The sequence below is a fragment of the Protopterus annectens genome, chromosome 4.part1 (genome assembly GCF_019279795.1).
Source record: "Protopterus annectens isolate FY-2018-M chromosome 4.part1, PAN1.0, whole genome shotgun sequence".
Lineage (NCBI taxonomy): Eukaryota > Metazoa > Chordata > Ceratodontiformes > Protopteridae > Protopterus > Protopterus annectens.
This window is the reverse complement of record NC_056734.1, coordinates 698,540,473-698,552,716: the sequence shown is the minus strand read 5'-3', so window position 1 is coordinate 698,552,716 and position 12,244 is coordinate 698,540,473. Positions and strand designations below refer to the sequence as shown.

The following is a 12,244-nucleotide window of genomic DNA, read 5'->3' as shown; positions in this document are numbered from 1 at the left end:
AATACCTCATAAGGATTTTCATTCTACTGTATTCCTTTGCTCAGTCCCCTGACCAATGCATATCGTGTTTTACTGTCCATTTTGTGCTAGATTTAACCAGCTTAATTCTAAAGTTTGTTCATTCTTTTTGCTTTCACTGCTCAGAAGATTTAATTACATTATGCCGCCGATAACCAAATCATCACCGCAATTCATGTCTAAAGAAAAGAAAAGGGACAGGCATCCCGAGGTCTAAAATCAAGACAAGGTTTCTTCAAAGCCAGCCGCTCTCAGTGTGCTTTTGCAGCCCCACGCCTGGCTACTTTGGACTCGCAGGCCGCTACAGACTCCCCACGCTCAAGGTATTGACCTTCGTGTTCATTCTGGATAGTCCGAGCCGGAGTAGCACCCGCCTTTGAGGTTAGACTCACTCAATTGTACATTAAAGCTACCCATAAGGGCAAAGATTAAAGCATTCTTTAAAGACAAACAAAACACACGCCCAAAAACAGATGCTCAAATGGCCTAAGACTCTTAATTATTTGATCAGGGATTCCCATCCCTCTCCTGATGGTGAGTTCAGGTAAGATAGTAGAACATGAATCTTCAGATCAGGTTTCCATTTCTTCAGATTCCTCTACTGACTTAGGAATACTCTCTTCCTCCCTAAGGAGGATTCTGATGCTGAAGAATCTATTCCTTCAGCCTCCTCCTGAGATTACCTTTTGGGGAAACCTTGCATACCATGAGGGAACATTTCCACTAGGGAGGTTTGCCAAGATTATTCTTGAATCTACAGAAAAGGCTCAGGGACTCCTTTATTTCCTCTCAACACAGGCCCCTCAGCTATTCCTCTTGCTTCTGCAAGTTAGATATTGTAGATGATGTATTTTCTGGAGTCCAGTCTGACTCCTCGGCTCCTTACCTCCAGCTCATGTTAAGCCGGACAGGTACTTACAGGGTGCCTGACTCTCATAAATTATTTTTCAAGAACCCTGCAAGCTGACTCCAGAAACTATTTCTTAGGGGTCCCAAAGGGGTTAAGGCATCTACTGCAAAACCCTACCCTCCGGACAGGGGATTCTAGGGCATTAGACAGATGTGGAAAAGAAGCATTTACACCTCTGCTAAATTTTTGGCTATAAGGGCTTTAAATTCGTCAATTTCCATATGCTCAAATATCAACAATATATTATGTCACTGCTTAAACAGAAAATGTTGATAAATTCTGAAGGCGTGCAGAAACAAAGAAATGCAGGATTTATTGCATGCAGCTGAGCAAGCGTTGGAAAGCATTACTTTGCAAAATGTGGTTTTGATTCTTTGGAGGCCTCTCTGCAGGGCCGCTTGTTATGGGGTTTGGTCATTAGGAGGCATGCTTGGTTAGCCAGAACAAAATTTACCAGATCATGTTAAAGCAAAATTCATTAGATGCTCCATCACAGCATGATACTTTGTTTGGTCTTAAAGCAGAAGAGGTAAGTTAAAGAAAATGGAGGATGCAAAGCTAAATCTATGCAAACAGTCAAGGATTCCTTACAGGTACAGCCTCAAAGATTTAGGCAAGGCAGACACTTGGCTTCTCCACAAAGCAATTGGTCCTTCAGTGTCAAGACAGACCACAAAGGGGGCAGATACAGACGCCCAAGAGGCAAATCCCAGCCCCAAGGTTCCATGTACAGATCTACAACAATGGGGTGCATCTACCTCCAAAAGTGGAAAAAGACAAATCACAGCCTTACAGGAAACGGTCCCAATGACTTCCCCTGCTCTGTGCCAAGCACCTCTATCTTCTGGCAGCACCTTTAGGAGGAAAACTAGCACTTTTTTCTCAAAGTTGGCACACATCATGTTAAACCAGCAGGACAAATGTGGGTCTTCGACATAGTGTCCCAGGGCTACAAGTTTCACTTCTTTCATACTCCTGCCAAGGGGCAAACAGTTGGCCAGACCTACCAAAAAAACCAATGGCAGAGATTATGTAAAAAAATGTCTCATCCTCATGGACATGAGGGCCATTCAACAAGTACAAGAGCAGGGACAAGGATTTTATTCTAAGACCATTCCTGGTAAATTCCAGTGAAAGGACAAAGTCTGGAGACCAATACTTGACCTATCTATTGTAAACACATATCTGATATACCAAAATTCAAAAATAAGTTGACCTTACAGTGCAGCTTCTGCTCCATGCTGGGCAAGAAGGCTTGGCTTGTGACTTTTAGGACCTGTAAGTAGGCATACCTGCAATGTCCCAATCAGACAATCATGCAGAAGATACCTCTGTAGATCTCAAAAGCTGGCTCAATGCACTCACCAATTCTCTGCACTGCCCTTTGGTTTATTCATCATGCGCCCAGGGATTCTTTGGCCAAAGTGCCTGGCACCAGTAATTGCATTCTGCAGACAAGAGGAATACAAATATATCCTTACTTGGATGACTGCCTCATACAAGCAGAGAGAAACAAGGACATTCTACTACAGCATCTAGTGCTTTGTAAAAGATTACTACCATGCCTAGGGTACACAGTCAATCCTAACAAAATCAAAACTACGCTAATTCTCTTAAGAGATAATATTCCTAGGTGCAAGCTTAAATACAACTGCCCAGATGGCTTATCTCACACCAGACAAACAAAGGCAACTGACTACCTATTTCAAACTGTTGGCAACAAAGGCCCAGTTATCTGCAAGAAAAAATTCTACAGGCTTTGGGTTTCATGGCATCCCATTCTATTAATCATATGCAAGACTGCATATGAGGAAACTTCAATGGTACCCAAAAAAGTGTTTGACTCAGCATTGCCACAGCCTAGAAAAAAACAATAATTACCCTCATTCACTGCCTGCAACAGGAGTTTCTGATGGTGGGCGCAAAGCCTGTCACCAGAACAAGGACAGCGCCATTCACCTTACCCCCAGCCAGGCAGACATTGACAACGGATGCATCAGATTATGCCTGGGGGCAATATTATGGCAGGAAGATGTATTCAAGGCACATGGTCCGCCAACCAAATACATCTACATATCAATCAAAACGAGAGATGCTAGCTGTTCAGAATGCTCTGACAGCCCTCAAGGACCTACTTCATCCAGGACAACTACTGATAAAGACAGACAATACCACGGTCATGTGGTATATAAACAAGCAGGAGGCACTCATTCTTACCTCCTCTGCAGACTAGCCATGACTCCCTTTTTGTGGGACACAGCATTGACTTATCAAGCACATTCAGGCACAATTCCTGCCAGGAAAGATAAACACTCTGACAGATCTAACTAAGTAGAAACCTCATGGATCCCCACGAGTGGAAATTGGATCCATCCGCCAAATTTTCAAAATGATAACAAAGAAATGGGGATGCCCGGACATAGACCTATTTGCCTCTCCTCATAACTGCCAACTAAAGAGATTCTGCACAAGGACTTCTCACAGACAAGCATGGAAAGTGGATGCCCTATCTTTCAGCTGGAAACACAACAGTATATGCCTTTCCACCACTGCCTCTCCTCCCCAAGGTTGGGTACTCCTAAAGGTCAGACAAGTGAAGCTAAAATGATACTGATTGCCCCAGACTGGCCCCGCCAGTACTGGTATCCAATCCTAAGGAACTTGTCTTAATGCCCAGCCTGGACCTTACCTCAAATACCTCACCTACTGTCCCAACAAAACAATCAGATCCTGCACAGCCAACTCAAGACCTTAAATCTGGCAGCATGGCAGTTAATGTAGTCATACAAAACACACCTCTCACTAAAGCGGTGATGGATGTAATTTTGGAGGCCAGGAGGCCTAGTATAGAAAATCTTATGCTGGAAAATGGAAGACATTCTGTGCCTGTAATCAGGCACAAGGAATTGACACAGCAGTACCAAATATTCCTCAGATTTTGCAATACTTATCTGAGATGCTGGGCAAAGGCCTATCCTTTTCATCAATTAAAATTCATGCCTCTGCCATTTCGGCTCATTACAATACAGAGCCACCAATCTTTTTTCATCCTTTGTTAAGGCAGTACCTCAGAGGAGCCAAAAATTTAAGGCCTCCACGGAGATCACCAATACCTGCATGGGACCTCAATTACGTTTTGGAAAAACTCACTCTGCCCCCTTTTGAGCCAGCCGCTACAGCTGACATAAAGTTTTTATCTTGGAAAACAGCTCTGCTCCTGGCAATCACCTCTGCAAGACGAGTCTCAGAGCTACAGGCACTCATGGCTGTGGAACCTTTTATCATTTTTATCCAGACAGGGTTTCTGTGAGAACAAACTCAACATTTATGCCTAAGGTAGTGTCCAGTGTGGCCCTTAACCAAGCTATTCATCTGCCTACTTTTTATCCAAACCCACAGAATAACGGGGAGAGAATTCTGCATTCTTTGGACATACACAGACAGCTACGCTTCTACTTGAACAGATCCAAAGATTTCAGAAAGACTGAGCAACTACTAGTGGCATATGCTGCAGGATCACAAGGAAAAGCTATCTCAAAGCAGACCATATCAAAGTGGATAGGCCACTGCATTCGTTTCTGCTATTCACAACGTGACAAGCCAGTGCCTGAGGACATTGGGCCACATTCTACCAGAGCAGCAGCCACTTCAGCAGCCTTCCTCAGGGGAGTACCAACAAAGACATTTTAGAGGCTGCTACCTGGAGTTCAGTGCACACCTTTACAAAGCACTATCACTTACCGTTCTACTCGAAATCCAGGGCAGGCTTTGCTACTGCAGTTCTGCAGGGCCTCATAGCCACTCCTAATGCTATTTAGCTCCAGCCTCCCAACCACAGCTTTGGGATTCAACCCAAGTGTAATGACTGCAACAGTGAAACACGAAGAACATAGTACAGTTGTGTACACTTACCATAAATGTAGATGTTCAAGTGTATTCACTGTTGCAGTCCAAGTTACCCTCCCACCATCCCCCAACTCTTTTTGCTGAAACTTAGCTGCACTTCTCTAATGTATACAACCTATGTGGTGTATTTGCTTGTAGATGAAGGTATATATTTTGATGCATGCATTTTTTATTGGCATATTTTTGGCCTTCCCTTTTTGGGGGCACCTGACATCTGGGGCAAGAAAAACTGAAGAAAATGGCGTCGGCTGCATCTTTTATACCCCTGGTGCACTGACGTCAGGGAAGAGGCGACAGCAAACGATGCCAGACCTAGACTTTGGAATTCAGGCCGACTGAGGGTAGCCTACCAACAGGATAACCCAAGTGTAATGACTGCAACAGTGAATACACTCGAACATCTACAGTTATGGTAAATGTACACAACTGTACTTTTTAGATTCAATCATACTGTGCATATAAATGTAGACATTAATAAAATTAATAACTTGCAGTTTTTTCCAAATGTCCTAAACTTGTTGACAGATCAAATGAAAGAATATAGTTACAACATGTTGTATGCCTTGTTGTTTAAAACTTTCAGAAATAACATTATGTCAAAAACCAAACATTGCAGACAGAATCAGAGGATCATTACAGCAGGTACAAATAATAAATAAGAACATGGAGATTGAAGAGGTGATGGCTGCTATAACTGTTTACTGAGCTTTGTTGGTGTTCCCTGATTTGTAGCCGATTCTCTTGCAATTGCCACGTCTCACTGCTGGTAAAGTAAATTCAGAACTTGAATATGATATCTGCACTCCTCTCAAAAAATTCTTTCTCTCCCATATTGGTACTAAATAGTAAAACAAATATGCAGAAAAAACAACATTTTTTATTAATGCAAATGTGTGAAGAGAGAGAGAACAAGAAGAAACAGGGTCATAGGAGAGATGTCTGACAATGCCTTTGGTTCTCTCACCATGACGTCAGCGACCTGAAAATTAGGTTTTAAAATGGAGAAAACAGGAGCATTTTATTTTATTTAGTATTTATTTTCCATTGTAGAGCACTGGTCTCCATGAATCGTTTTCACACTCAGACTGTGAGCGGTGTCTAGTTAAGTGACTTGCTCAGAGTTACAGTTAGGTAATGGATGCTGATGGAATAGAACTTTGCACCTCTGGACCACAGAGAACTGCTTGTTAATAGAATTGTGAGTGATTTTCTTTTTTTAAACACTAAACCTTTGCATACTACCACACCATAGATAGTCCTTTGAATGAGAGTATGATAGCAGTAAGGAAAAAGTCCACCTAGACAACTAGGCTGCGTGTCATTTTTTTTATTCAATGAAAAGGGTACATTTATTTTGACTTGCTGTACAGATGCACAGTCACAGAAGTCTGTCACAGCTATGCATTTGTAACTGAATAATAACTTAATTGAAAGAGTTTTAAACATGAGACCACACAGAGGGGCTATAGCTGTGGATGAAACAATTTTGTGTGATACTGTAGTGCTGTAAGAGCCAAAAGAGGAATTGTATAATCAGCATTACAAGTGCTAGTTAAGATAAAGGGGACTCAAGTCTTGAAGGGTCAGAATTATAAATGACGTGTACCAACACTGGCAAGCCAATGCATATTCTGCAGATACAGAATAATTTGTTGGTGTTGAGATTCTCCCATCGATTTTCTCTCATATACTACTACCAGATTAATATTTTTCTCATCTCTTCTTGTTAAATGGGCCTGGTTCCAAAAGACTTGCTCTCAGTGTAAGTTACTTACACAGAGAGCAAGTCTTTTGGGATCCGGACCTTGGTGTAAGCCTGTTTATAGATGGACCTTACACCAAAATAAGTCACTTACATGGAGGGAATCGGGGGAAGGTTGACACATAGTAAGGCACTTATATTGACAACAACTATCTTGGAATCTGGCCCAGTACCTCTCAACCTTCCCTTGATCACACCATTCTGCTTGTACCCCTTTTACCCAAAATGTCTCTACACTAATACACAAATTAAATCAGTAATTTTTTTCTTTACTGCTCTCCCTTACCCATACATATTCTGCATTATTAATGGACCCCACACCACATTCGCTCATAGGTATTCATATCAGTATTCCTCACACCTGTACTCTTAAACACTCACACATCTCAAAATTGCTTATGAGCCAGAGGACTCAATTTTAACTTCTGCTTTCCTAAATAAACTCTCTCTTCTTATTATTTTAACTACATCCTCACCCTCAATCCTTCAAACCCATTTGTTTCTTACATGGTTCTCTTATCGTTCCTCATACTAGTACCTATTCTCTTTGTGGTGCACTTAACATCTTACCAACATCCATTACCATCACAATTCCAACAAAACTCTTATAATGTGTCCTCCAAACCAAATACATCTGAACCTCATCTCCCAATTGCACCCTATCTGTGTCAGCACTCATATGTCCTACTGTTCAAGTACAATTATTCAGAGTAACCACCATTTACTCACAGATTGGTTATTAAACATAAAATCAAGAAAAAAAATGCCTCTACCCGTATCATCACTTCTTAACCATAAAATGTAGAAGGGACATCTACTCAAGTCCAGACCCAACTCAGCATATTCAAAACCAGACAGCATATCCACAGCAGCTCCTTTGTGAATACACCTCACCCACAGCCCCACCCTGGCATTTTTCCTATGCCATAGAAAACAAAATAGTGTGATAATAATGAAGTCCATTTGGACAAAAATTGAGAATAAATTATCGTGCTATTTTGTTTCCTTGTTTGTCTCTGAGAAGTCCATTTGGACAAAAATGGAGAATAAATTATCATGCTATTTTGTTTCCTTGTTTGTCTCTGAGTAGTAATGCAGGTGGTTTTATTAGTTTTTGTGTTTGGATTACCACTTTTGGCTGGAGCTGAATTTTGTTACTTCTTCTATACCATACTAACTTACAAAATATTTAGAACAAACTCCCTGTAGTGCATGTATGGTTGGTACTACACAATGCAGACATCTTAGTAGTTACAGATACCTGACTCTGCCAGGAAACCAAAAATGAAGAAATTGCACTACCAGGCTTTAACATTATCAGAGTAGACAAGGGCAACAAAAATAAGCTGGAGGTGTCGCTATTTTCTTCAAAAACATACTAGATATCTCCCTTTTCTCCCACACCCTGTCAACTTTCTCTAACTCAGAAGTTCTACTAATCATGCTAAAACTAAACACTCAGAAGACATTCATTATCATGGGCATCTTACCTTTTTTCAAATGGACACTAGATTGACTTCTATTTGGTTGAGCAAAACATATGGTTGACGTGTGAAATTAACAATCCCTGGGTAAGGGAATATCCATTTCTATGGGGATTATGCAATCTCAGAGCTTTTGGTTTCATCTCATTTGGAGTTAATTCTCAGAGCATGCTGCCCTGTACATGTTGGCATTCCATTTTTCAAAGGTCTGACATCAACGTTATTGACGTCGCTCTAGTTTTTATTCAATGTAAAATTCTACATTCGTACATATTATGTACATTACACACACTCGCGGGCACACACACACACACACACACACACACACACACACACACACACACACATACACAGATAACAATGCTAAAACACTGGAAGGTATTCCGTGCTGGACCTTCTCAAAAATCCTTCTTGAAGCCGTTATAGTGGGTGATGCTAGTATAGATTGATAAACCAATACAGTATGAAAATCCATCCAGTAGTATGCATTTGCACAAGATTACCTAACTTATAACCAGACCAGCTAGATATAATAAGGCCACATTTGATTGGATCCTAACATTCTCTTCAAATAAAATCTCATCCCACAGAAATGTGTCAGACAGCCTAAGCAATCACTTACCAGTCTACACCATAAAGCACCAACCCCAAAACACATTTCTGCCTGGTAAAAAAAACAAAAAACTTACCACTTGTCAAGAAGACACTTTTTGTTAATACACTACATCTGCTTAACTTAGAGTCAATAAAGACTCTCACATGGTAGCGTTGTTGCCTCACAGTTAGACGTTGCCCATTCGATTCTCAGAGCGTCTTCTGTGTAGCGACATGCGTGAATGGGAGTTCCTTCGTTGAAGGTTGTGCGTTAGGCCCGGCAAGCCAATATGTAAAAATCTACTGCCAGTCATTAGCGGACCGGAGTTCCGCTGTGGCGACCCCTAACCGGGAAAAGCCGAAAGACACAAACCAAAGATGATGATGTCTCTAAGTTGCCACAACCTGGACTGACATGAAATGATTGTGGATATTGTACATATACTATGCTGTAAATGAATCATTGTTTGTTTGAACACAGGTAGCCGCTGATATGCTTGTGATAGTACAAGGAATGTTCATAGAGATGAAAGTTTTGGGTAGTTGGTGTTATGTTTTGACAAATTTTCTGTCTATGACAAAAGAAAAGGAAACAGAATGCTGCATTACATTGTGTTTCATGGCTGAATTTACAGTGTAGAGAGATAGGACCATCTTTATTAGGACTGGGGATTTAATGAATATTTAAAATGGTTTGGGGGAAGGGGTTGAAGGTGTAAGGGTCAGAAACTGCCTTCCACAGAGTGTGAAGCTGATAGTATGCAGAGCCTGGGAAGAAAGGAGTAGAAATGAGCAAATAACATTATCTGATAGACATTCCTTTGACTATGCACACTTTTTCCCTCCAGTCAGACTTTGGCATGTTCAAAAAAAAAAAATCCCTTGCTAAGGGCCATTTGCATGCCTGTGATGCAGCAGAGTTAGTATAATAGTTAAGGTCTTCATCTCCCAATCACAGTGTACATAATCTGATCCTGACCTCCGTCCACTGCCATTTTGAAGTTTGCATGTTCTCCCCATGTTTGTATGGGTTTCCTTCCATCTCCCAAAAGCATATTGGGTGTTTCCACCTCAAACTAAGGAAGTATGCCAGCAGAGTGCACCCAAAATGCATATTGAGAAATAGTTGTGTAAGCTACCCATTTTATGTATCAACCATAGAGCCCAGTATCCTCCAGATAGTAGAACATGGATAACAGACTGCATTTGTATCAGGGCTAGCCACTTGATGGTGTAAAACTTGTCTCTAAGTGATTTGGTCATGATAGCTAATATTACTAAAAACGGGCATCGGTTTTATTTACCAATGGTAAGTGGGTTGAAGAAGAGGCCTACTCTGACCTATGCCAGGGATCCATACTAAGGGCAGGAGGAATGTATATGGCCAATGTGCGCCTCACCCTAAAACTCAGCAGCCTTAGGTCAGTAAGCTGTTGGTTTCCAGTTGCTTAGTGTTGATTACCTGGGAAAGTTCTGATGAGTGAAATCTGAATGTAAAACCATTCAACCGGCCAAAAATGATCTAAGAATTGCTACATTGGCTATAGGTTTACCAATATGGTGCAGCTTGGAAGTGGATGACATGATGGTAAGGAGGAGACCGAACATCCTGTGTATCCAGGAAACAAAGTGAAGTGGTAGTACAGCAAAACCATTTATCTTGGGATACAGAGTCTATTGCTTGGGGGGGGGGACTAGAAATGGTGTGGGAATTGTGGTGAGGCGAGTTATTTGAAGGCAGTCATTAGAATTAGTGATAGACTCATGTCAGTCAGATTCTAGTGTAAAAGTAAAGCAGTATTTATAATCGTTTCCTGTGCCTCACAGCAGGGCTGTGATGGTGAAGAAAAGAGTGCATTCATATAGCCATAGATTCATAAGTGATTACTAGGTTATCATCCCAAGAGCCATTTTAAGCCTAGTCAAGCTTACCCCAAATTAAAAAATATATATATTTCTGATGTGTTAATACCCAAGGAATTCTGCTGTTATGGTATAGGCTTGGACACTTTTAAGTGCTCACAGGCTGCCCCCTCCATTAGGGGCATAGGTGTCAAACCAGGGGTAAAGTTGCAACTTCCCGTCCACTGGTCCAAGTTATATTTGACTAGAGATAGGGATGAGATTTACTTCACATGGATGGGAAGCCCGCTCCAGAGAATGGCTGATCATTGAGATACATGCCTCTTTCTCTCTGTAGCATGCCTTGCTTATGTCGCCAACAAGGTTTTGGTCCTTAGAACTGGTATTACTGATGATATTTGTTTGGTAGCTGTGCAACAAATCCATCACTGTGGGATCAGAGGATGCATTGTAGGCTGTGCATAGATTGCCTTGCAGCAGTCTGTAAGCAACCAAGTACAAAGGTAGGGCTTTGAGACAAGTCCGTATAGGACTTTATTTACTCCCTGTCAAGCTGTTGCAAGTGCCTAGTCAGGTACATGCCAAAGAGTGCATTGTACTAGATGACTGTTCCCTTGTAGTTGGCTGTCATCAGACTAGTAACCTCCCTAGACTTGGATGCCATGCTCTTACTTATATGTTGTGCAAGGTAGAACAATTCAGGTAGCAACTGCCTACTATATAAAGCAAGGCAACATGAGTTGGTGTTGATAACTGGGACCTGAATGCTAATATCAAGTCAGACAGAGCAGGCTACAAGGACTGCCTGGGTCCACATGGGTGAGGCAACAGGAACAAAAAAACAGAGGCCGTTCTAGCTGTCTGGCAAATAGCTTGATGGTGACTAATACATGTTTTGCCAAGTGAGACAGTCAAAAGATCACATACAAGAGTGGTCAATGTGCAACTGAGGAGGTAGACTTCCTCCTAGTAAGGGAAGGGCATTTAGGTAGAATCGGAGATTGCAAAGTCATCCCCAGTAAAATTATTGACACACAACATAAGTCATTCGTGGTCACAGTCACCTGTAAGCAGTGGTCAACGAAGACTCTGAGGTCAGCAAATGCTAGGCTGAGGATCTGGAAGATGACTGGAGAGAAAGCACAAATCTGGGAAATACTCAGGGCTGTAGCACCTCATGAAGAAGAGGAAATAGGTGAAGTTGAAAGAGAATGGGAGCATCTCAAAACAGCATATGTGAAGACTATAGAACAGGTATACGATTGAGCAAGGGATGGAAACAAAGTATGTAAGGAAAGCTGGTGGTTTGCTTTAGAAGCCCAGGACATTAACAAAGGAAAGAAGGGATGCAGGCAAAAGTGAATATAGAAACGACAGCCCAAGCTAAAAAGGAATACTAGTTAGCTAATAAAGAGGCTAAGTGAGCAGTTCCAGTACCAAAGAACAAAGCATCAGAAGCACTCTACCAACTTCTGAAAACTGATTCAGCAAATTGCACAAAGAAACTCTGTTTGCTGGGAAAGACAGAAAGATAAAGGCAACTCAAAAGACACGTTCATAAGGGATGCCAACAACAATCTGCTCACCAGTTCACAGGGCAGCAAAGGCAGATGGAAGGAGTACTTCCATCAGCTTATAATTAAAGTCCCACAGATGTTGTACTGCCCCAGACACAGCCTGCAATGAAATTGAATGAAGAACTTACCC

General features: G+C 41.6%; 1 protein-coding gene across 1 annotated transcript in view; it reads left to right on the top strand.

Moving 5' to 3' along the window:
• GFM1 (G elongation factor mitochondrial 1) overlaps positions 1–12,244 on the top strand; it is a 1,399,365-nt gene that overhangs the window by 1,250,829 nt on the left and 136,292 nt on the right. Inside the window, 1 exon segment of the mRNA XM_044070477.1 lies at positions 9,199–9,213. Coding sequence (XP_043926412.1) covers positions 9,199–9,213 — 15 coding nt within the window.